At 39.2% G+C, this 27,272-nt stretch overlaps 1 protein-coding gene across 1 annotated transcript in view; it reads right to left on the bottom strand.

Moving 5' to 3' along the window:
• Positions 1–16,006: 16,006 nt before the first annotated feature.
• The window catches only part of PHEX (phosphate regulating endopeptidase X-linked), a 213,327-nt gene continuing 202,061 nt past the window's right edge, over positions 16,007–27,272 (bottom strand). The window contains exons 21-23 of the mRNA XM_086389324.1: positions 26,396–26,500; positions 21,992–22,068; positions 16,007–19,268 (exon numbers count right to left, since the gene is read on the bottom strand). Of these exons, the coding sequence (XP_086245450.1) occupies positions 19,166–19,268; positions 21,992–22,068; positions 26,396–26,500 (285 nt within the window). The 3' untranslated portion in view covers positions 16,007–19,165. The remainder of the gene's footprint in view (positions 19,269–21,991; positions 22,069–26,395; positions 26,501–27,272) is intronic.

Genomic DNA, 27,272 nt, shown 5'->3' with positions numbered 1-27,272 from the left:
AAAGGTGAGTGGAGAATAATCATGTTCCCAAGCCAGATGCCTTCAGTTCTACAAAGAAATAAAAAGTCCATCTCAGGTTCCAAAAAGTAAGCCAAATTGCCCGGGTGAAAAAGACTTCCATTCTCATCCCACGTGTGCCAGTAGCTATATTTTACATCCTGGGAGGGCTGGCCATTTGCAAAAGTTTAGAGAAGTGTTTCTCAAAATGTAGTCCGCAGACCCCTAGGGATTCCCAAGGCTATTTCTGAGGGTACTGGAGGTCAAAACTATTTCCATAATAATATTAAGATGTTATTTGCCTTTTCCACCATTTGACATTTGTGATGATGGTGCAAAAGTAATGCGGGATAAAACTTCTGGCTTCTTAGCACGAACCAAGGAAGCGACATTAAACTGTACGAGTAGTCACTGTATTTTTATTGCCACGTAAAAAGAAAAGACTAATTTAAGAATGTACTTGCTGTGCGTTGTGTCCGACACTTTGTGACCCCATGGACTGTAGCCTGCCAGGCCCCTCTGTCCACGGGGGTTCTCCAGGCAAGAATACTGGGATGGGTTGCCATGCCCTCCTTCGAGGGATCTTTTCAACCCAGCGATCGAACCCAGGTCTCCCACATTGCAGGCAGATTCTTTGCTGTCTGAGCCACCAGGGCAGCCCCAGAATACTGGAGTAGGTAACGTATCCCTTCTCCAGGGTAACTTTCCGACCCAGAAACAGAACCAGGGTCTCCTGCATTGCAGGTGGATTCTTTACCAGCTGAGCTACCAGGGAAGCCCAAGAATGTACTTGATGAAGCCCTAAAAATACTGATTTTACTAAATCTCAACCCTGAATCCACATCTTTTTCACATTTTGTACGACAAAATGGAAAGTAAGTACACATAAAGTACTTAGAGGGCATATCAGGTACAGTGGTTGTCTCAAGGAAAAACATTCATGCCATCATTTGAGTTGGAAGGTGAACTATCTGCCTTTTTTTGTGAAACATTATTTTCACTTGAAAGAACTGACAAACTGTGACTATTCAAACTTGGGCACTTGGCAGACATTTTCTCAAAAATGAACAAAGTTAGCCTGTCACTTCAAGAAAAACAACTGACAGTATTTGATGCCAATTAGAAAATTCAAACTTTTGAATAAAAATTAGAATTTTGAAAATTCTGTATCTGCCTCCATGATCCTGGCAGCTTCCCAGTACTAAAGATTTATCTGATGAGATCAGTGGTAATTAATAATGAATGTAATTTTTGAAATTGTATAATGAAATGTGTCAACACTTGGAAGTTCTGCATAACTCAGTGAACCAATATTTTCCAAATGACCAATGGTTGATATTATAAAATCATACATAATTAAAAGACCCACTTAAAATCAAAACAGCAGTGGATATGAGTATAACAGAGTATGAAAACTTCACTGCTGTTTCAGATTTCATATTGCAACTAACCTTTAAGAAACTACTATTTGTTGAGTTTGGTTTTGTTTTAAAGAATATTCACAATTATCTGAAAGGCTATTCTAATACTCCTCCCTTTTCCAACAATACATCTGTATGAACCTAGATTTTCTTCTTCAATTTCACCAAAACCAAACATCACAAAAGACTGAACTCAGAAAAAGGTATGAGCATACAGCTGCTTCTATTAAATTAGATATTAAAGAGATTTGCAAAAATTTAAAACAATGATACTCATCTACCTTTTTTTCTTTTGGAAAACATATTTTTCATACAAATGTATAATTTATGTTAGTGTGTAATAGCTCATTATTATTATTATTTTTAAGTGAAATAATATTTTATGCTTCTTGATATTTCACATAAACAAAAGCTCTTTAGGGTCCTGAATGATATCTAAGAGGTTAGGGGACTCTGGAAAATAAAATGTTTAATAACTGCTACTCTAGGTGATCTTTAATGGTCTTTTACCTTCCCTCTCAGAGACACTGCATTCCCCACATTCATGCCCCTAAACTCAATCCCATCCAAATCAAATTGCCCAGAAGGTTTCAGAATTTCATTTTCAAAATTACCTGATGGTGACAAGAAGAAGGGAAAGAAAGATCAAGATCATTTAAATGCTAAGCATTGTGCCATGAACCTAATACATGGTATCTCATTTAATTCTCACAACAGCCCTATAAGATAATGATATGACCAAATAGTGGGGCAATGGGACATAAGGGGAGTCAATGTTATTGTGAGGGTCAGCAAAACCACATGTCCACTAAGAATTATGTATAGACAAAATAAATAAAAACATCTTACAAATACCACAGTAAATTTCAAATAAATGTGGGTGTTGCTATACCTAAAACTTCATTGTAAAGCATTATCAAATTCATGAAAGCTTTGACCATTGCTTTTTTAAAAATTTCAATGAATCATGACACAAATGTGAGAGAGAAAAAACTTTCTGACAATGAAAAGGGAACAAAGCAATCCCTGCCTTTGAAAAACTTTGAGAATCACTGCATTGTAGCATTATAACTACACTGAATCCACAGCGAAACCACAACTTTCAGGACAATGCTACACTGTTTAGAGTGATAGCTTTACCACTAAAAAGCCCACTTTTGCCATCAAAGTATTTAAACCTCTAGACAGGGAAGTCAGTACACACAAATGAAAGGCTAACTAACAGCCAGTACAGTAGAGAGTTGGATGAGGGAAATAGATACAAAGTGCTGTAAGAATTCTGAAGACACAGAAAACTTCTGGCCAAGATGATTTTGGATGAACTAAGACCAGATCTTTAGGGACAGAATTTAAATGGGCACAGAAGACAGTGACTAGGGAACCACATGGACAAACACAGATGTAGAAAACAAGTGTGCTCAAGGGCAATATAGTTGAATCAATCAAAGGCTCATATAAGGAAACTCATATAAAGGCTCATATACAGTTGGGAAAGGGAGTTTAGGACCAGATGTTGAAGGGTCTGGATGGGTTAATGAGGAGTATAAACTTATCCCTCTAGGCCACTCAAAACCATCAAATAAAGATAAAAAATGAAAGGGAGCAGAGTGTAGTATAGATTGGAGAAAAGGGACAGGAATCAGACAGTTCTATGAGGAAGCAGTTCATTGTTCAGGACTGAGATCATTCAGGTCTGAGTGACGAGCATGTGGGAGACCCTGAGAGACCAGAGTTTGGTGGCTAACTTAATGGGAGTAGGGGAAGAAGAGGAGGGGAAGGGAGATGTCCTCAGGTTTTCAGGCCCTGAAGACTATCATGTGATCCAATTAGGAAGGAACCAGTTGGCCTGGGGCACATTGGCTTCCTCAACATCCTCATATGTTTGGCCCTGGTCCACCAGAGGGGCTGAGGCCTGTGTTTAATGACATGGGGAAGTTTTGTCTTCATCTGCAAAGGTAATCAGAACAGTATCCTGAACTCATTACTAAGCAATTCTTCAGCCTTTTGGGAGACACTTGCCCCTCCCCACCCTGTGATAGTAAGACTTGAATTTTAAGGCTGCAGCTGCCCACTCACTACCCCAGCCCACATCCAGGCTACTCCCCTCACTGAGAAATTCTGCTGGACTTTCTCTGGGTTTTTGGACCAGCAATGCCTTTGGACTTGGCCTGGCTTCTTGAGGATGCTACCTTGGACTGGGGGCCTTGATTTTGTACTGACATCTGGGCTTTCTGATCCATGACTCAGCTGTACTTGGCTTTACTCCACAGCTATGGGTAAGAGGCACCTGCCTCGACTTCCTCTGTTGCTCCCACAGGCCCTCTTTAACTCTACTTTTTCCCCATCGGCTGGAAAGCTAGATTAACTGGGCTTTTTGCATAGAAGTAGGCTCAGTTCTGATGGAGAAGGCAGTGGCACCCCACTCCAGTACTCTTGCCTGGAGAATCCCATGGATGGAGGAGCCTGGTGGGCTGCAGACAATGGGGTCGTGAAGAGTTAGACGCGACCGAGCGACTTCGCTTTCACTTTTCCCTTTCCTGCATTGGAGGAGATGGCAACCCACTCCAGTGTTCTTGCCTGGAGAATCCCAGGGACGGAGCAGCCTGGTGGGCCGCCGTCTATGGGGTCGCACAGAGTCGGACACGACTGGGGCGACTTAGCAGCAGCAGCAGCAGGCTCAGTTCTGAAGAGTGCTTGGCAATAGTGAAAAGGAAGTGGATCATAGAAATAAGGAGAAGGACAAGGAAAAAACTAAAGGTGAACAGTTTCAGCCTGGAGAAGGGGAGGGAGGGTGGCATAATGATGAGATAATCGTCCTCAGGTACAGAAAGGGCTCTGTTGGAGAAAGGAAACCTGGCTGTCCTCCCATCCAGCTAAGGACAGACCGAGGGCTTAGCTACAGCACAAGGGATTTACAGAAGATAAAAGAATTTCTTGGACAAATACGGCAATGGGTTTCAGAGGGGTTTTGTGTAATTACCTTCTCAGGAGATGGCTAAAAATAGCATAGCTCCTCTGGTAGCCAGAAGGTGAAGAGGTGGATGTGGACAAGAAGGTGAACCCAGGTCCCTTCTTACCACCCCTTCCACAGCTCCCCCCTTCTTTTACTGTAGGAACAGAGATTCTGCACTCTGTCAGGCACCCATGGAAGACCTGTGAACCTTTCTCCAAAGCAAAGGCTCTTGGTCAATTCCTTATATTTTTAGAAAACAATCAGCAAGTAAAGCTATTACCTCAGTGGTCACCAGAGCACTGTAGTGGTGATAAGTCCAAAAGCCATACAGGCAATTTCTGACTGAATGATATCATAAGCAGACTAAAAATTGTTTCTTTAACTAAAGGGTTGCATGGCTGGTTTTTAATTAGAATGGATTAATACAGTGTTCCCATTTATTAAAAAAAAATCAAAATTGAAAGGAAGGAATTGCAATGAGGTAATTAAAGTAAGGAAAATATCCTCCAGATCCTCTCCCACCCAAATATAATGCTTAAAAAGACAGGGAAAATTAAATAAAACTTTGTTACTCTTTATATACCTCGATAATCTCTGTGTTTAACATGTCAAGGGTATTACATAGTTATACAAGTTCCTGGTGTGTATATATTTTTATACATGTACATGTGTAAGTTTATTCACAAGTGTATACCTGGTTTTGTACCTATATAATCATATAAACACATGCATAGATTGCTTTTTGTTTACAGTAGTATATGGCAATGTAGGTACCACATTTTTGGGGGTACCAACCTATACAGGTACCACTGTTTTTTCTAGTTCCAGAGTGGTATTAACACAGAGGTCCTCAGATAAATAACCATTTCCTTCTCAACTGACTTACTTGGCAAAATCAAGACATTTGCCTGCTAGTGCTCAAGACAACCTACCTGATTCTCCACTGAAAAAATACGAAATGTTTCACTGAGTCTTCATTCTAAGAAGCACTGATAAGTAACTGGTAAGCTTTCCCTTGTTTGTTGTGGCAACATCCTTTGACCTATGTAACTGTAGAAAGGTGTTAAAAGGGGAAAGAAGAGCAGGAAGAAGGCTGTATGTGTTTCATCATTTATTGAATTAAAGGTTTTACCTTTTTATGTATGTAGCACTATGCCTCCATATTAACGCCAAACCCATCAATTTACTAAGTCCCATCAGAACAATTCTGTCTCCTCAAGAGCTTTCATATCTGTTCCCATTTCTTCATCCCATGCCACCTCTCCCTTGGATTACTGTAATGGCCTCTTAACTAGTCCCCCAGGCTTCAGTGTTATTCTTCTCCAAGTGTTCTCCATACCATCACCAGTTTACTCTTCATTAAACAGAAATCGAATTGTTGACAATGGTCTGATTTAAATTGTTCAGTGGTTCCCAGATGCCTAGAGGATCAAGTCCAGACTCAGAAGCATAATCCTTTAAGGCCCTTCTCCATCTGGCCTCTGCAAACTATCCTGCCTGACACTAACCCCTCCTCAGCCACTCTTCAAGATCCAGCTCTAGCAAATAATTTCCAGCCCAACCCAACAGGTTTTCACCCGCCCCCTCCCAACATCTTCATGTTTTCCAGCAGCCTGGCCTTTCAGCCTGTAGCTCTCTCTTCTCTGCTTGCTCCCTTGGTTTTCTCCAATAGACACTATAAAACTCAGGTTCGACTTCATCTCTTCCAAGAGACTCTACGCCCAGTCTCATCTCTTACATACATTCTTATGACAACTGCAGTATTACCCAAGAGTACCAGAAAAGAAAGAGCTCAAAAAACAAGCAGAGAGGGCTTCCCTGGTGGCGCAGTGGTAAAGAAATCACGTGCCACTGCAGAAGACACAGGTTTGATCCCTGATCCGAGAAAACCCCACACGCCATGGAGCAATTTAACCCATCCACCACAACTACTGACCCTGTGCTCGAGAGCATGGGAGCCACAACTACTGAAGCCCGTGTGCTCTAGAGCCTGTGCTCCACAAGAGAAGCCACCGCAATGAGAAGCCTGTGCACAACTAGAGTAGCCCTGGCTCTCCGCAGCTAGAGATAAGCCTACGCAGAAATGAAGACCCACCATGGCCAAAAATAAACCAATAAAATTTAAAAATAATCAGCAAAGATTTCTGAAAGAATCTAACATTCATCAAAAAAAAAAGCATCAAAGTACTTATCATGGGGAAAAATCTAAACTAATGTGAACTTTCTTCTATTTATTTTTCTGTTATTTTTAAAACTTTATAGTGAAATATATATATATATATATATATATAAAAGTGTGCAAATTGTTAATATAAATAGCTTCAGATCAAGAAACCTAATATTACCAGTAGCTCAAAAGCTCCCTTGTGGGACCTTCCAGTCACTCATATGGCAACCATTCCTGACTTCTAAGCATAGATTAGTCTTGTGTATCTTTATGTTTTATATACATAGAATCATAAAATTCAGCTTCTTTCATTCAATATAATGCTTGTGATAAACACTCATAATGTATGTAGCTGTAGTTTCTTCATTGTTATTGTAGACTAATACTCAAGTATTTACTTACTCTACTGCTGATGGGCATCTGGGCAGCTTCCAGTTATGAAACTATTACAAAAGCGCTCCTCTGAACATCTTCTATACCGTCTTCTGGGTAACATATGTGTGCATTTCTGTTGGGTAAACATTAGGTTGAACAATATGAAATTGCCAGTATTTATTTAACCATTTGACCTACTAAGATGGCAACTTATCACTACCTAGAGGTGGAATTGGTGGGTCATAGGTTACACGCATGTTTCGCTTTACAAGATACCAGCCTAATCATTTCCTGCAGTGGCCATACCAATTCATAATCTCCTCAGCAGTATATAAGAGTTCTGTTTGTCTACATCCATTTTTATTTTAGCCATTCTGAAGGGAGGGGTATACAAATGAATCACATTGTGGTTTCAATGGTTATTGAAGTTAAGCACCTTTTCATATATTTGTTGGCAGTTTAGATATCCTCTTCTGTGAACAAGTTCAAGTCATCTACCCAATTTTCTGTTGAGTTGTCTGCCTTATTAATCTATTATTATTTAGATTTCACAGCTGACAGCATTGTAATTCTTTCATTGCTCAGCTCTAGAAATGTTCTTATCCAGTTCTATGCCCAAAGAATCCTGTGTTCACCTCTGTACTATGATATACCACACTGTTGAAACTGTTATTTACATATCTACTTTTCCTTATGAATTGTTAAGTAAGTTTTAAATCTCCAAATAATTGGGAGTTAGAGCTCTTATTCATCATTGTATTCCCACCCCTAGAATAATATCTAGCAAGTGGCTCAATAAATATTTCTTCAGTTAACTGATATGCATTTAACATGGTATTCTTTGTAAATTTTTATTAACTATCTTTATACTCCTTTGTCTAAGTTTACTCCAGCAAAGAAAGCTATGTGAAATATAGCACTCTGCCCTTTCTCTACCACTTTACAAAAAATAGCCCTAGTTGAAAAAGCACAAAGACAATGATCAGAGCAAAGCAATAGCACTTTTCTAGTTAATGACTACAAATAATAAGCAATAAAAATCTCATATAATTGAAAAGAAAAATCAAGATCTTAATAACTTAAAAGGGAAAAGGCATTGAAGGGCAGGTAATTTACATCAAGAGAAGTAAAAAACCAAAGAGCTAATTAGTAAAATTAAACAACCAGTCACACTTAATATATTTAATAAAGTATTAGTAAAGTTGAAATTAATGACATCTAGAACTTATAAGGTTTTACAAAATGTGGCACCTTCTTACATTCTTCATTATGCTTGCTATTATAGTTATGGACTCACACATCCACTTCCCCCAGTATATCATAACTTTCTTACGGACAGGACCCTTTCCTGATCCAGTTCTGTTATAAAATGATGTATGTACCCTCATACAGACAACCTTGCTAAAAAGTAATTTGTCAGTATATTTCAAAACTTTATACATGTCCCCTTTGGTCAATAAATTCACTTGTAAGTATTTATTCTAACGGAAACAAGAGGACAGGAAAAAATTCTACACATTAAGCTATTTATCTCTCTGTTGTTTACAATGGGTCCAAATCAAATCAATAATAAATTTCTAACAATAAAGAAGTGATTGAATAAATTGTCACAGGAACTCTAAAGATTATGCTGCCATTAAAATGGAATATTATTAAATACAGTGGATGCATGCCAATACTATTAAATGAAAAAAATCAGGCAAAACCCCATTATGCTCTAAGATTATACATATAATGGTGCATGGATGCAGGGAGCAACATGGAAAATGACAAATGAAAAGGAAATAATTGGAAATTTTAAGGTTCTTGGATAAAAAGAGTTTCTTAAATGCTGTTACCATGCATTCGTTCATTACCTCCCCAGCTACTCTCCTAGACACAGCCACCAGGATCTCTCACAAGAATGAATGTCACAGCCTCCAGCTGGTCTTCCTAATTCCTCCTCTGTTCATCCACAGTCTAGGCTCAACACAGCCAGAATCATCCTGGAAATCACCAGTTAGATCTTGTCATTTTTCCGCTCGAAAGTTTCCAATGTCTTCCCATCTCACAGAGTGAAAACAAGTTCTTAGAATGGTCTATGTGGCCATCAACCATGTGAATGGTAGTTTGCATTCTGACGTCATCCTGTGCCTTGCTCTTCCTCGTCTCATTCTGTTCCAGCCACACTAGTCTCCTGGCTGTTCCTCAACGTCCTAGGGATACTCTGACCTGAAAATGGGAAAGCTTTATTTTACATTGAAGCCAATCCTATTTTTCTTAGCTATTTTATTATCACAAGTATGCATGAGCATTTGGTATTTTCCATTTCTCCTAAAGCCGTATAATTTAGTCTTTGGAGAATTCATTAGAGATGAAAGGAATCTCTCTCTGTGCACCTTCCAGAGTTAACTGGAGAATACTAGGGTGGATTTGTCATATATGGTCCAGAAGACATTTTTACTTAACAACAGGGGCCAAGAAAGATGAGGAGGGGAAAGAAAAGAACACTGGTAACTGTGCTTATATCTAAGGAGGTGTAAGTTAGGTGAGGGGATGGACTCTAAAGTGAAGGGCCCTCACATCAACAGGGTTATATGAAAGACTTGCAAAACTATTTCAGGCAAAACAGTAAAGTCTCTGAGACTGAGAAGGTAGGAAAAAGCTTTGGAAATTGGAGAGACAAAAAAGACCAGTGTAACTAGGAAAAAAGCAATGGAGACATAGCAATGGAAAAGTGGAGAGCTTGGTCATGCAGGGTCTTTAGGTCAGGGTACGTTGTTAGGATTTATTGTAAATGCAATGGAAAGATCACTGAAGGGTTTTAAAACAAGAGAAATGACAATGCTGTTATCATACTATAGTTTGTGAACCCTGGGGCTAAAGTCACCAAAGTCTTGGATTAATCAAGACCCAGTATGACAGCTAGCACTCTACCTCATGTGTTGTAAGCAGATCTTAAATGACAGCTGATTTTTCTTCTTATTCTGTAGTAATTATTAGTTCAAAAAATCACCAATGGACCTGGGTGAGGAAGTACCTTCATTATTACTCGTGTTTATAGAGTAGTTTTAATATGCTGAATGCTTTAAAATGGTTTTATTCAATGCTTACCATAAAATTGAGGCACTCAGTTTTCAGTTCCTAAAAAACCATTTATGCTTAAAAAGGCTTTTGATTGATTTCCTCCCAACAATCTATGTGCACTAACTCAAACTCAATCTGTGCCAGAGCCTGTTGTGTGTGTGCAAATGAGAGTTGAAATGTGAATCTCCAAGGACTGTGCTTGGTCCTTGTTGATAAGTAAAAATTTCCTCCAGAGCTTTCATGACAAATCCACCCTAGCATTCTCCTAGACGCACTCCCCAGCAACTCTGGAAGGTGGACAGAGACACATTCCTTTCATCTTAAATGAATTCTCCGAAGACTAAGTTATATGGCTTTAGGAGAAGTGGAAAATACAAAATGTTCATGCATGCTAATTTTATTAACATAACTAAGAAAAAGTAAGATTGGCTTCTGCGTAAAATAAAAACTCCCGGTTTTTAATCCAGCAGTTTACAGGCAGCTTTAGGCTCTTTAGTTACAGATATTGCTGGGTGAAGGCCATGATTCAGTAGAACTGTATCTACAGCAGCATTTCTTTCCAAATAAATTTTTGTTACATTTTTCCATTGGAATACAAAATGGAGACTTCCAGTAACTCAGACATAGATCAACTTTCCCCCCTCACAAAAAAATGATACTAAAAGTACATCTGTGTCTCTTTTGCTTTTGGACTCTGTGGGAGAGGGAGGGGGGGATGATTTTGGAGAATGGCATTAAAACATGTATAATATCATAGAAGAAAATAAATAAATAAAGTCAGCTGGTAACAAAAAATAAATAAATAAAATTTTTGTTAACATAAAAAAAAAGATACTAAAAGTATAAAAAAGGCCACATGAGCAAAAATAACAGACTCCCTCCTAGAAGCAAGCTGAAGTGGCCTGCAAACTACCAGAAGGCTTCCGGCCTTGGAAACTGTAGGCAACAGTGAATGTCAGTGTGCATGATGAGGCAACAAACAGGGTGGTATCTGGAAAGTCTCAAACTTTCACAGGCCCTCAAGTACCCACAGGCACACACAGGGCTGAACACAGGTAAACTGTGGAAGAGTCTAACAACTAAACTGGGATATCCCAGCCCAGAAATCTAGGACTTGAGGTCACCACAGCTATATGTTTGCCTAATGGAGCAAGTGGATAAGACTGGATTCAAATCTGGCCCTGTTGCTTGTGAGCTAAATAATCATGGGCAAGTTATTCACCTCCCCAACCCTTAGTTCCCTTACCTATAAAATGGGGATAACAATAGGTGTCTGAGTTACCTTAATGATGAAACCAGATAAGATACACAAACCATTTAGTGGATGTCAGGCAGATGGTACATGCTCACTATATAATAGGTAGCATACCCGTGAAGGGCAGCTTCTGGACAGCTTTCTGAGGCACTCAAGATGGAACGGTCATCAGGTACAAATACTTGTAAATTCACATCTCCTTCAGTTTTTTCTTAACAGGTGACTATGAAACACAGCCTGAAATCTTCAGTAATTCACAGGTCAAAGCAGGTTTGGAACACCATTCCAATTGCCTGGTAGAGCATCAGAGAATGAGCTCTGAAATCAGACAAAAACAATTTTATTCTTTGTTCCTCCAGTTACTAAGGTGGTCTTGGCAAGTCACACAATTATTCCTCAGCTGTCAAGTGGAAACAGTAACCCATATTTGCAAGACCGTTATGAGGATTGGCTATAAAGCACGCAAGACCCTAGTGGAGTATCTAGGACATTGCAGGTATCAAAAATGTTAGCTGTTTTTGTTGTAGCCACGCGTTCCAGGAAACAAACTCACTCAGAAGGACAATGCAGATAGTGGAGTGCAGTTTATTACACGGGCGGGCCCCAGGCAGAGTCTCCTCTTAGCCAAGGACCCCGACCAGCATTTGTGAAAATCTTTTATACCCCATGTGTACGTGTCTGAACCCACCACCCCAAATTCCTTGAGACTTACACAAACCAAGGAAAATACAATCCCAATAACCCCATCATTCACGTGCTATGTGCTCATGTGCTCAAACAGTCAAACAGTTAGCCAATAATCAATAAACCCGAGGTTACACTCCGATAGATACAGAAAAATTTATGGCCTGTCTGGAGGAAGGGGTGATTAGCGTATGTTTTCTCTTAGGCGATGAGTAACCTAGATACGATCTTCAAGGCTCCCCTGTCTGGAGGGGGTCTTATCCTTTCACTGTTGTTTTCATAGGCACTAAACACAGAGTTCAGAGTCCACTGGAAAGGTGGCCAAGCACGATCAGCATGAACAGGCCTAAGATGGAGTCCAGGCCCTATGAATTCCTTCTTCATTTTCATCATGATCATTTTTTAGGCAAAAAAAAAAAAAATCACTTACAAATGCCTGGTCAATCTTGGAAAAAATCTGCCCTGGGTTATTTTATTCATTCATCAAATGTCACTGGGGTGGGAGGGTAGCATGGCTGTTACCAGGGAACAGATTCCACTGACTTCTAAATCAGTGTGGAAACTGACAGAGTTCACTTCTAAATGATAAACTGTACTGTTCTTTCTGCTTAGGACATACGCAGACATTTCAGCCTAACTGCCAGCATAAATGCTACCTAATATTTTTGGTAGCTTTTACATTGCTGATTTTAACTTAATCATTTAGTGCTTCTGTCTCTGTGAAGTTACGTCTCAAGCCAGAATTAATTCAAATGGTACTTTTGTGGCTTGTACGTGGACACTCATCTTTGTTTCTTGGACTCTGAGCCTCAATTTCTCTTTTAAATGGAGAAAGCATAAAACATGAATATGAAGAAGAGCATTTTTCAGCTCTCATTGAGAGGGTAACAGGCAGGAAGGCTAGGGGCCCCCAAATGGAGGAAACAGGCTGCAAGTGTCAGACGTTTTTTCTCTCTCTCTTAAGCGGCAGGAGGAAACAAAGTCTAAGTGTCAGATTTTTTTCCCCCTTCTCTACACAAAATTAAAAGGAGGTTTCTTTTAAAATTCTGTGTTGCCATGAGGACACCTGGTTCCACCTGAACTTAACTTTTTTAGACCTTGAGCTAGCCAATGCGTTTATCTTATGGAAATGTTTTTCTTAAGCTATGTTAATGAACTATGTATTTACTTCAGACTCTGTCTGTCTTCAAGTCGGTTCCCTAGGATTCAGAACCGACTTGACAAACCAGTATGTTTTACTCAACAAACCAGTATGTTTTAAGCTATGTTCATGAGGCTAGGTACTTGCTTGGAAACCCACCTTTCTTCAAGATCCATGTTAATAGTTTTAGGGCCCAGGATGACTCACCTTGTGCCAATGTTATCTCAAAATGCATGTTGTGGGTGAGGGGCCTCTCTGAGTTTTGAGACATTTCCTTTCTCTAATTAGCAGTCTGCTAATAGGTATATAACTTCCTGCTAAAGACTAGCAGGGAGGCACTCTTTCTGCCCCCTTCTAATGTCTATGTCAGAAACTTTCTCTTTCTCTTTTATACTTCAATAAAACTTTGTTATACAAAAGCTCTGAGCAGTCAAGCCTCATCACTGGCCCCGGATTGAATGCCTCTCCTCCAGAGGCCAAGAATCCTAGCCAAGAGCCCTTTCAGGGCTCAGCATCAACCTTTCATTATGAAGGGAGAAGTAAAAATAATTTTCATAGAAATTCTCTAAAAATCCTAGAAGACATAGCACATATTATTTCATATTTTATTTATTGTCTCAATGGGATCTATTTTAAAAGCTTAGACCATACTGTAAATCCATGGCATAGCCACAGAGTCTTATATTGTTATCTTCCTAATTGAGACAATTAACAAAACAAAATACACATTCAAATGAAACATGTAGCTAAACCATTTATAAATAACTAAAATTATAGATCAGGTTTTCATTCACTGATCACAAATTATGGTAATGCTTTTGTGGTGCTCATTTCTGGGCTCACTTTGGAGTGTTTATTAAAGCACAGTATTGTCAGATCACAGGGACTATCTCATTCTCATTTTCTTATCTCCAATTCTAAAGGGGGTTAAATTATCCAATTAAACTGTTAATTAAAAAGACTCCTACAGAATAAACTGCAGGCTACCAACGGCATTTAAGATTTTTCATTGTGCTGTGCTCAAAAGCAGTTTCCTGAATTCAGAAGAGCTCCATGTGACTGGCCAGTATTTCACTTTAGAAGGTATGGCTGGTATCACTACATAATAGACAAACCCATTTCCTCTCCTCTCTCGGCCCACAGCTAGACTATATATCCCAGCCTCCCCTGCAGTTAGGTTTGGCCATATGACTGAGTGCTAGTCAATGGAATATGGGCAGAAGTAACATAGATAACTTATTGGATTAGACCAAACCTTCCATTAGGTATCTTCAATAGCTTCTTCCCCTCCACCAGCTTCGTGTGGATGAGCATACATTCAATAGCATTGAAAATGGCAGAATCATATGGAAGGAACGTTGGTCTCAATATCAGCAACGGTAGGAGAGAAGCTCATTGATGGTTAATAACCATTTTGTATGTCATGTAAACAAGACATTAGCTCAAACTGGGTTAAACCATTGAGATGATCTCTTTCAACATGTAGTGTGATCTTAACAAAGAAAGCAATTGGACTTGAGGGACATGTAAATACCTTAAGCCTAATTGGAAACATCAGCCTCCAAATTTTGATCAGGTCCACTAAGATATACATCTAAAAATTGAAGTAGACTGAATATCTCATAAAATCTATCAAATTGACCCTAGCAAGAGAGATTCTAGACTTCTTGCCTTCATTCCCCCAAAGCCTGTCCTTCCCGTCCATGCCCCAGAGATCACTCATAAACTCAATCATTTCTATACATCCTTCCTCCTGCCACTACCCTACAGGCAAAAATTCTTTTTTCAAGCATCAGCTCAGAAACTAGAGTAGACTCTCAGAGGGGCACTAACAGGTCATACTGAGACGCTTATTACCTACCAGCTCTACAGTCTGTCTGATGTCTATCTCCTGTACATGGACACTGTGGTACCCCTACCATAAACCAGTAGTTTTCACATCTCTGAATACATCAGAAAGATGTTTAAAATAATCAACAGGGGACTCTACTTCCACCGCCAGTCTAATACCAAAATGCCCCCCGAGGGAAGTTAGTATGAATTCTATGGTATGCTTCTGGATTTGTCTGGACTCAGGAAAGGCAGGCAGGCTTTCATTGTCCTGTACCACTCACTCGTTGTCCAAAGGTCACCAGGGGATGAAAATGGCAGGCACTTCCAGCTCCCTGGAAGTACATGGGGCACAGACGCTCCAGTAGCATGAGGGCAGCCATCCTAGAGATCTACAGCCAATGAGAAAAAAAAAAAAGCACACAGAAGGTGAAGTTAGGGTCCCCAGTAAAAGGGCTGGGATCTGGGTAGAGAGAACTCTGATAGCATCCACTTGAGGAGAATTGAATAAATCTTTCTCTGCGTACCAAACCACAACCCAATGTCCTTGAATTTCATCACACTTGCCATGATACAGGGTGAATGTAGCAATTTATGTGTCTGTTTACCATGTTAGACCAGACTGTTCATTGAAGCTGAAACTGCACATGATCTGCTTAAATACAGCTAGTTCAGTGACTTATATCAAATGGTGGTCAGTTACTATGTACTGAATGAGTGACCATAATCTGACTTGATGGGTAAAGAAAGGTGACAGCAAAATAGAGATTCTTTGGTTTGACAGTAACCGTAATGTTCCTTGTCACTTTTGCAAGACCAGCCATACCATGGTTGATAATCTCCTCCGAAGCCTCTCTTTTCCTCATTAGGAATATAACTGCATAAGCAATAAACCATATCCGTTTATATCCTGGAAGAAAATATAATGGCCAACTCTCAAATCTCTCATTGTCTACAGAAAAAGTTACTGCATTCAAATCTCACTTCCTAAACTGAGAAACCTAGTCCACTCCAATGCTTTGTGTACTTTTTAGGCAAATATTGTCTAAAATATAACTGAGTATGCTAATGGATATAATCAATTTTAATATTATTTTTAAAAAGAAAGGAAACAGAATATCTTCAACTTTTTATTGTCCTTAAAATGATCATTCACATTGTTTCACAAGTAAGGGAAGAAAATACAAAGACCATTTAGATATGAAATGCATAATCCAAGAACACCTTTCTTCGAACCAGTGGGGCACTTCCACTAGCAATGAGAATGTTGTTGCTTGAAATAATCATATATTCTTCCATAATTTAATATGCAACTGAGACATACTGTTAAAAATATCAAGGAAGAAGTATATCAAATGTTAATAATTACAGAAATACTGTTGGAACAAATGTATTCAGAAATGGGGTGACCTAAGGGATGAAGGTTAATGCAAAGGCAAGCAGCCCAAAGAACAAAGGCTTTAACTCTCCTGACTCTGGGGTACTTGAGAAGCAATCTCAAACCTCTCCACTGATCTGGTGCAAGCATAACCTATGTGGCAAGCTACAGTTCCTAGTTGCTTCTTAGTGATGCTCTAGGGCTAAATAAGATAAAATTTATGTGCTATGCTTTAAGCTCCATTGAGGAAAGGCACTGAATAAACTTAAGGATAATTTATGAATCCTGAGCTTGCAGTAGTCACTTCCAACTCCATTTCATAAAAGGAAAAAATGGAAATAGGAGGCCAGTGCTGTGTGGTTGGTAAAAAGCTCAACAAACTTTGGGCAATGATGATAAGCCAAACAAGACCATTTTATACACATAAGAACCTTGACTAAACCAGGAGAATTTCACAAAAACCTAACGCCTTCCATTTTGCAGGCAATAGTTCACTGGCAGAATACCTGGTGTATGAATCAGAGAAGTGTGCTATGGCAGTCATAGTCTGAGATCCAATATCTAATTGCCTTTTAATTTTGCATAATTATTTTTGTAATATTTTATGGCTCTCCTCCAGTGGATGTGCTTAGCAAGAACTGCCAAAATCCTGGATTCTCTTCAGAGTCACATTCCTAGGCCAGCTTCTCCTTTCCCCTCCCCCGATTTCTAGTGCATTTTACCTTCTTCCTTACACAACTTAATCGGTATCTGACTCTTTTCTATTAGTCTGTATTGAAGAGAAGAGACAATAAGAATGTACTCTGAAAATCTGAACAGGAACATGAATTTGGAAATTCAATCTAGAAAATTGTCCCAGCGAGTCGTGGTGACTTGAGCTACTCTAAGTCTATTTTAACAACGGCCATCCTATCGACAGCTTGCAGTATAATTGAGTTACATCAAGTAAAGTTAGTCAAGACAAGTAGCCATATCACTTAGAAACTATTCAGGCCCCAACTGTTCACCAACCTGTTTTCCTAAACCATTAAGTGACTGATCAAGTCCCATTTCCAAAGCCTATTTCTACACTTTTATCAAACACTTTCTCTGACCGGCAGGAATGTGTTTATTCGGAGTTTAAAAAGAGAAAACTAGAAGGAATATGCTGTTTATGTAAGCCTTAAAAACGTTTAAGCTGATTTTAAATGTCCAGATATAGGAATGAAACAAGGAGAATCTTCTAAGTCTAAACCAAATCAGAATGATTCCTCTAGAGAAAAGACATGGAGGTTTCCAGCACCCTTAACTGCTTTTTTGAAAATGCAAACTAAGGTGATATCAAGTCATGGTTAAGGCGGAAAAGGTAGCTGCCCTTCAGGAGTTTATCGATTCAGAGAGGAGGAAGTCAAGGGGAAAATCACTCTTCACTGACTAATGCACTGAAATTGTTTTCCTCATGATGGTGCCCCTGCATTTTTCTCCCCTACGTTCCCATGGTTACAAAAGGACATGGTGTGTGCACACACACACACTTTTTAATGACAAATTCCAGGGATGTAAAATGGCTTCCTATGGTTAGCCTGAATTTGTCATTATGCTTTTGAGATTTTCCTATTGACCAGCTTAACCTAGAACCACGTGTACAAGGAATAATGGGAAGAGGGGATGGCTATTTTAAAAAGCAAAAATGCCAGGGAAGCACTTTAAAGCTGTTACAATTTTATCCTGCACACACACTCTCTAATAAGACATGGAATAGTTCCCTTGAAAGGACAGAGTTCTGAGGACCAAAAACAGAGTAATGCTCTTTCTTATAAACTCTTTAGAAGAAGTCTTGAAGAGTAAACATTATGTTTCTTTGGACTATTCAGGGAATTTTAAATTCAATCAATAGATTCTAACATGTCTTTAATCAAGAAATTTTTCAAAAAGGATTTTTAAAAGAGGTAACTGAGCCTCAATGTGGGGTTTATGCCTTTGCACTCAAGGGGAGGGAAAGCCATATGTTCCTAATTGGGAATTAGAAAATCATTTTTTTATGCCTACTTATTTCAGAAACAGGAGAAGGCACATATACGAGGATAACAAGACAACCAGAAATTAGACTGAAGAGAAGCATCTAGCAGATGACATAATTGCCAAGGTTTGAACAGAACAGATCAAATTTTGGAGATTTTGTTTCCTACTGTGCCTGCGGTTGCATGACTAGGAGTTTTGACTTCTTCTGGGACTTAGAGATACAGCCTTGTCTTACTATTTGATAAACTCAAGCCTTCACCAAGCAGTCTTTTCTGCCAGCTTTGTTCATTCTGACTTGAACAGGGCAGTGGGCTACATCAGATACAAGCTATGAGGCGTGTTTTCATCCCAAGAGACTCCAAAGCTGAAGGCCAGAACTTCATCAAATACTGTCAAATGAGGATTCAACGTTATTTCTGACTTAACCACCTTAGAGTTAATCAATGCTATGAAAGGATGGTGCAGGAAATCTAACAGTACAGAAGACCTCCCAGGCAACCTCGCACATGTCCACACCACTGAGGGTTGCTAGTGTAATAGGCTGATTTTTTTTTCTGGATATATTCTACCTAGGGCCCCTGCAAAGCTGTAGATTAAAATGGTACATACCGCTTAGCTGCAACTTATACACTAAAATGGACAATAGCAACAATTCAGCAAACAACATTTTAACAAAAGCAGCCTGGGGACTTAATTGGCTTTCTAAAGAGACATATGTGATTCGATTTTTGTATTCCATTTTTTTAAGTCTTACAACTTTGAATAATGTTTAGATCTAAGCAATACCCAAATACCAAAGATGCATTAAAATAAACATCTTCAGGGGAACACAGGCCTAGGGCAGTAGGTGATGAGCACCGCGCAGCTCTCTCAGGATGGCAGGAACCAACAGTCCTGCTACCAGAGTCGGCAGGATTCTGCGCCTCTGTTCATTGTGGAATTGGATGGACAATTAAAAGCCTTCTGGAATTCTTCAAAGTTGCTAACTGCACCATTGACCCTGAAAAAGATATGTCATAGTCCATGTCATTTAATTCTTACAAATCAACAGGTTCTGAATAAAACTCTAGCAACCTATGGCTTGATAAAATAGTCCATTCATTTAGTCTATTTACAAGGAGATAACTGAAGTCCAAAATGGTTAAGTAGATTTTCAAGAAAATTAACAGAGCTGAGACTAGAACCAGACAAATGCTATTAGTCTTCAAAATATCTTTAAATTTCTATAAACTGTAGGGTTTACAATTCCTATAAATTGTATATGTGGTGGTACATTGCTATAAATTTACAAATTCCTACAAACTATACAATTTACCAATACTTAACTTTTCTAACCATTTTTTAATTTAACTTTTTATGGAACATATAACTGACGTAGCATATGCACATTTAAAATGTAAAGTTCATTGAGTTCACATGTATACACCCATGTTATTACCACCCAGATCAAGACATGGGATATTTTCAGCACCTAGAAGGCTCCTGTGTATGCCCTAACAGTAGTACCTCCAAGCATAACTACTAGTCTGACCTCTGTGGCCACAGATCAATTCTACTGGTTTTTCAACTTCACATCAGTGGATCACACTCTATGCACTCTTTTGTCTCTGATTTCTTTCACTCAGTATTATGTCTGTAAGATTCATTCGTGTTGTTGCTATCTCTAAATTATCTTTAAAGAACTCATTCAATCCACAGAAACACTTTCTATAAATTCCTATTACGCTTGCAGGCTCATATTTACCTAGAATTTGGTTCATGCAACAGTAAACTAATGAACGGGGTCTAGTTGCTATTGATGAGTAATGCTTTGCTGGAGTTAGCTCCAAAATCTGGTGTTCTTGCAAGTTCCCTGCCTGACTGCAGTAAAGACTACAGATTCCTACTCAGCACTTTGATTTTAACTGCCTTTTGAAAGTGGTATTTCCATTGTGTGAAATCGGCTACATTCAAAATCTACAGTTAGTGCAGACATCACTAACAAGCTAGCAAAGATCCACCCCCCTCATCTATTTCTTACTCAACTGCAGGTTCAAAAGGCTGACTAGAGACAGCATTCTTGGTCAATGACTCTTTCTTCCCTAATGATTTTGTTCCCTGTGGGCATTTGAATGAATATATCGGCTTGTAATTCAAAACCCCCATAACCTCTTGTGTGTCAGCTGGGATGAAAGAGTCAGACACGACTGAGCAACTGAGTGCACATGCACGCGTGTGCACACACACACACACACAGGGAGGGATGCAGGTTTCACACACAGTAATGGCAATCCACTCCAGTATTCTTGCCTGGAGGATCCCATGGACGGAGGAGCTTGGTGAGCTATAGTCCACGGGTCGGACACGATTCAGCGACTTTCACTTCACTTTCACTATGATTCACCCTGGGCAAGTGTTAAGGATCAAATTTAGCTGACAGGTAAGTGTATTCTGAAAATTATCAGTTAAAATCCAACATTACAGGCAACAAGTTAGTGAGAGGAACTTAGTTTTTAAGAACTTATCTGTTGAGTAATTAATCTACTGTGTGATTTCATCTGCATCATTTGTGAGTGGAAGCACAGTTTATTAGAGACTGTCAGCATTTTTGACAGTTTAGCTCAGTGGGGGAGAATTTCTAACATAGTGATTAGGTTTTTATGCTATAGGGTAATTTAGAGTCAATTTCTTGAGAATTTCTAAGGCAAGGTTTTGGGAATAACATTTCAACATATGGAACTTTTAGATGACTTTCCTACAATATGCTAATGGATTCATTTAAACATTACATATAAAGATACCAAGAAATAATACGTTCTAAGCAAAGAACAAATAAATACAAATTACTGTGTTTCTTGGATTTACTATTATAACTCTGTCCCTTAGCACAGAAAATTTCCCTCAAACTATGCTAGAAACTTACTATGGGGTAGGTAATAGTAATCTTAATTTTATTTTTACTTAATATTTTATACATCCTGACAATTAAGATGGTAATTCATTTCCCTTCATATATAAGCAACTGTTTCAAAATAAGACTCAAACTAAAAGCTAAAACGTAGAGCTTTTGCCTCTAGATATGAATTACAATAGCTAAATGCCACCATATATCCTCCTTTGTGTTCAGAGCTATTCTGTAAGCGGGCACTCATTCATGTCTGTTGGCTGGCTGCATGAAAGAACAAGAGGCATTAAATAGGATATTCTACAACACAAATTAAACCAGAGCTCTAGGTGTTTTAAGGCATAGTACATAAGAGCTCATTTGTATCTAAAAAAGGCTTTTCTGGTCAATATTTTTAAAAAGTAGGCGGTTGGATAAATCAAACATGCCAGTCTATGGAGCACCCATGGTGTACTCATGGCACCCAAGGATTGCTGCCTTTCAAAAACCAGAAGATAATAAGTGGGAATTACTACTAAAGCTATGATTTGGATTCTAAATTACCTTTGGAGTCTTGTACAGTCTCATAGATCTCTTGATACTAGAGGTGTGTACAAAAGCCTACTACAAAAATTTAGGTGAGAGAGTACTGGCTAAACCAGCTTCCTACTAATTAAAGAAAAGACGCTTAGTTTCTGTTTGGCCAGATTTTTTTTTTTTTGGTCTGTGAAATGAGCTGTCACTGTTCACAATGCAGGCTGTTTTTCGGATCACCTATTCGTAGAGCCCTGGAATGGCTGGGGAAGAGAGGAGGTGGAGATGCACAGTTAAAAACTCGTGTCACCCATATGCCTATTTACCTAAACTGAGGGGGGCTGTGAGCACCAGCTTGGATTTGTTCTCGAGCAGCTTCTGGTCTGTAGGAATTGCACCTCACCTAGAAGAAAAAACATCCCGATGATTATGCTTCCATTTCAATCACACATTGTCTACTGCCTTACCTGCTTCAAATCACACGAAGAGTAATTTGAGACTCGATGGATGACAAGCTGTTTTAGTAGATCAGATAAACCTTCATCAGTAGTAACATCTATTATTCCAATCCTCAGAGTAGAAGTTTTTATCACTGTGAATGCTTTCACTATTTGAGTAAATTAAGACAGGTTTCCAGACAAATGCTTTAAATGAAGAGAACAGCATATGTGTCCAGGAATCAACCAATGTATTCATTCAATTAACATAATGTTTGGAATAGCCGTTATCAAAGTTAACCATATTCATTTGAATCAGTAAAATGAATCACTCATCCATTATTGAGTATGGTCATAAGTGGGAACGGAGAAGGCAATGGCACCCCACTCCAGTATCCTTGCCTGGAGAATCCCATGGACGGAGGAGTAGGCTGCAGTCCATGGGGTCGCTAAGAGTTGGACGTGACTGGGCAACGTCACTTTCACTTTTCACTTTCATGCCTTGGAGAAGGAAATGGCAACCCACTCCAGTGTTCTTGCCTGGAGAATCCCAGGGACGGGGGAGCCTGGTGGGCTGCCATCTATGGGGCTGCACAGAGTCGGACACAACTGAAGTGACTTAGCAGCAGCAGCAGCATAAGCGGGAAGGGTTTTGCACCCTGGGTGCCTTGTTTGCTTCATCTTAGTTCAGTCCTTGGATAGGAGGACATTGTTCCATCCCCTTTGAAGTTAGGCATGGCTATATGGTCACTTGCTCTCACCAATGAAATGTGAGCAGAAGTGACATATGTTACTTCCTTGGGGAAGCTTTAAAAATCTGGCAGAACTTTTAAGAGTATTAAAAACAATTTAGGATGCTACATTAAAGGCCAGTGCACATTTCTTCCCTACTCCTTCCCTACTCCTGTAGTGACCATGGAAGCACCTACAAGATAAAGATTCCAAAACCCAGGTCCTGAGTAGTAACTATGAGCAGAGGCCCACTGCTGACTCATGTTACACACGGAACATGAACAAGAAGAAAACTTTTCCTTGCACTGTTTATTCATGTACCATAACCTACTTAATCCTGATTTGAAGTGTATCTTGAAATATGATATAGCTTGAAGTATGAATAGAACTAGGACACATGAATATGATGGGGGGAATTCCAAGTGGAGGAGAAAATGGAAACAAAGACATATTGGAGAAGAAAAAAAACAAGACATTCAGCTTGGCTGGACTGTGTGGTGCATAGTGGGCAGCAATGGGAGACCAGGGAAGGGTGAGGATGGGGCCAGATTTCTGGCCTGAGCAAGTCCTGAGCAAGAGGCTACCATATTTAGGTTAACGTATTGCTAATCTTGCTTAACAATACTTAAATATTGTTAATGAGCATGAAGGTGATTAAAAATACATTTTCAAAAGATTTATCCGGCAGGGGCACAGGAGTAGGAGGAAATGAGAGACTAGTTTGAAGATTATTTATGGGTCCCAGGAAGGATCTCCATGAATGTCCACTGAAAGAGGAGCAATGAGAAGAAAGAAGGAGGATAAGAACATCTAAGGAAAAATGGACAGAAACTACGGGGACAGAGGCAGCAGCAAAGGTGATAGGATGCTACTGCTTTTGGAGAAGAGAAACCATCCATCACAGTGGTTCTGAATTTGACTCTAAAGATGTTTCTGTTATGGGAGTACTTAACTTCCTCAGAAGCTAGCTAAGGTGAAGTTGTTTCTCACAATCAATTCCACCTCACTTTTTCTAATGTTATTTCCTCTTGCATTATTATATAGTACTGTCTTTGCTTCATATATCATTTAAGAGATTTCTAAAAACACATTTTTGTTCTTACTGTTTTCCTAGTACCTTCTCAGGAGACAAAATAATTTTCCTCCTTATGAGCAGACTTATTTCAGTTTACAAAAGGTTGAAAATCTCATTCTGCCAGTAGGGAAAAGCTCCAAGAGAAATTTCTCATTAGTAATATAAAATCACTTGCCATTTTTCTTCTTAATCTCTTTAAAGTAAGTCATATATAGTTTGGAATTTTATTTGGAGACATTTCAAAACTGACTGTAATGTTAATATCAGTTAGTTTACTTCATCTACTAAGATGGACCTTAAGTAAGTAAGTAAGAACCTAAATAAGAACTGACGGACCTTGTACTTTGTCCTCTAGAGCATGGGACAGCAAACATTTTCTGTAAAGAGACAGATAATAAATATTTTAGGCTTTGCAGACTGTAAGTCTCTATTCTAAGTACTCAACTCTGGCACTGTAGCACAAAAACAGCCATAGACAATATGTAAAGACCATGGCTGTTTTCCAATACAAAATAGACAGCAGGCAACATATGGCCCATGGGTCCTAGTTGGCCAATCCCTGCTCCAGAAAGTTCTATCTATATTTGCATGCTTATTTTGGATATCTGACCCAGTACTGACCCAAAAGAAAGTCTCTTTAATTGAACTGTGTTAATCTCATCCTTTTCAAGCAATTCGTCTAAAAACGTCAAGTGTCTTCAATATACCCAGCTTCTTTGTTGGATGCTATGGGGATAAATAATAAGTGTATGAAGATACACAAGCTATGAAGATAAAAATCTTCAACATTTTGATAACAAGGTAACTGCACAGTAAAGAAGATAAGTGCAAAGGAGTTAGAGATTTTTTTTTTAGTGAGACCTGGAATCCATAGGGAAGTTTGTGGAAGATGTGGAAGAGGTAAAACTTGACATGGATCCTAAATGGTAAAGATGGAATTGAATAATCTGAGGGGGAGAAGTACAAAGAGGGTCACTTTGCAGAAGGCAAATCTAAAGCAAAACCAGAGACAATGATGAGCATGACATTGTGGAGTGGAAGTGAGGACACCTGCCCAGCTAAGGGTGAGTCTGGTAGAGCTACGGGGATTTAGAGCTGGTTGGGTAGAGTTGTATAAGACTGAGGAGAACTTTGAGAGGCATTTGGTCTCCATGTGGCAGGCACCTGGGAGCCACTGCAGTTCTTTCAGCAGGTCAGCTATGAAATAAAAATGGTATTTCAGTGGCATGTAAGACAGGCAATGGTGGAAAGAAGCCAAATCAGGAAAACATGCCATAAGGCTGTTGGGATAATTCAAAGCAGAAGAGATGGAGGCTTAGTCTACAGATGACAAGACAGGGTAATGGGGAGAAAGAGAGGCTGAATCTGAAGAACAGTTAATGGGATGAAACATCAGCTTTTGAGACACATGTCATATAAATGAGGATAAATCGATCAAATAAGACCTAAGAGTCCAGATTTTCTAACCAGAAAGACCCAAAGGCTGATGGTTGAGTGTATGTTGATAAAAGTAGGAAAACTAGAAAGGAGAGTCACTTTGTTGTTGATTACACTTTTGCTGATGTCAGGTTGATAAATGATCATTTATGTAGTGCTGCCATGTCAGCTTTAAGAGATAACAGACCCCAGACAGATGAGAATCCTTTAACCGGAGTCAAGTGAAGAAGACATGGAAATTAATGAGCTTACTGAGGAGTGAATGAAAAAACTTAGGAACAAAAGATTGTATTGATGAAAACCTCTGTCTAGTTTTGAGCAATACAGATACAGATTTGCCCACTGTGAGGCCATGCATCAGGACTTCATCAACCCAACCCAGACTTGTTTGAAAATGAGGCCTACATATTTGTGACATAAACTAGGGCAATAACAAAGAACAACTGGCACTTGCATCATTGGCCAGATACTCGAACTCGGAATTGTGCCTTATTTAGGGCACATCTTCTTTCAGTTTCTGCTCAGAGAGCCCATTAAACTCGCAAAAGGGTGATATGCCTCTCACCTTTGCTGCTGCTATTTGCAGCTCTAGTACTCTTCACGTGTTCATTTGGCAGTTGGGAACATAGACTTGAGGGACCCCCAGGTTGACAGTGGCGGGATCAAGTCAGCAAATGAGGTGAAGGAGGAGAAATGCAGGAAACGACAGAGCCAAGAAAGACTCTAGAGAATGAGTCACTAGAAATGGTTACAAATAGTATCAAATACATTAAGAAGTCAGGATATACTAAAGAAATATCAAGTGAGTCACCTCAGGGCTGGTAACTCACTTGATAAAAAATACCAATAAGCCTCGATTCAATCAGTTAATTAATTATATCCCATAGAACATGAAACACATGAAATTTATCCAGACAATAAGCAGCAAGATACAATTTCAGCTAAAATCAAAAGTTATGTCATTAAACTTTTGTTCCAGACCTTTGACCCAGGAAGCAAGTCAAAGTCCCACATTTTCTCTCTGAGGCCCCTTCCTCAGTCTTACTCACGTGAGCATAACTCATGAAGAAAAGCTGGTTGTTGGTGAATTCAATGCCTGGTAGGAGAGGCTCCTCAACTCCCTGCCTCTTGTCATTTATCCATTTCCTGTAAGCCTGGGGAGAGAAGTAGAGGAGATGACCCTCTGCAATAATGGCTTTTCTCTTTTCTCCTCCAATATAGATATTAACTATATCCTCCCCCATGTGCAAAATGTATCCTGTCAAGCTTTCCTTTAAGAAAACAAACATCTGGAAATGCAAGTCAATGGTGTGTTGCTTAACAGTGAGACAGGTTCATCTGCAAAAAGACCTTTCACTCAACAGATACCAAAGCAGCTGGGCCAAAGTAGGCACATGTTAAGTAACATCCTTTCTTCCCCCCAAAAAAGCTATTTTTTCTATTCCTACCAGGGAACAAATAAATCTAACAAAATGGCAAGCCCTATGGAAATAAATATTGGGACCAATCTATCAGCAAATTTATTTATTTTGCCAGGTAAGAGAGAAAACTATAATCTTTGATCACCATCATTTTATAAACTGAAGTATATTTTAACTAGAATTAGAGGAAGAATATAACCTCAGAATAACAGCTTGCTCTTGACACTGAATACATATAGCTTTATGTATATCTTTCTACATCATCCTTATGTGTTTTGCTTAACCGTGGAGCAGGGGATAATGAAAACATTATGATGGACTCCTACCTGGCCCACTACATGTGAAACACTAGCCTCTGACTGTAATTTAGAAGCTTAGTATTTTAAGAGAAAATTGTAAGGAGGGTTGCATAGAGTATACTCAAAGAAAACACCTACAAACCTAGCCCCAAGATTTCTGTAGCATGTTTTAAGACTACACTAAAAGTATCCTCTGAAAAGTATCT

Source organism: Bos grunniens, chromosome X (assembly GCF_055505025.1).
Source record: "Bos grunniens cultivar Pamir isolate PY7600 chromosome X, Bosgru_T2T1.0, whole genome shotgun sequence".
Classification (NCBI taxonomy): domain Eukaryota; kingdom Metazoa; phylum Chordata; class Mammalia; order Artiodactyla; family Bovidae; genus Bos; species Bos grunniens.
The sequence above is the reverse complement of the archived record's forward strand: the minus strand, read 5'-3'. Positions and strand labels throughout refer to the sequence as shown.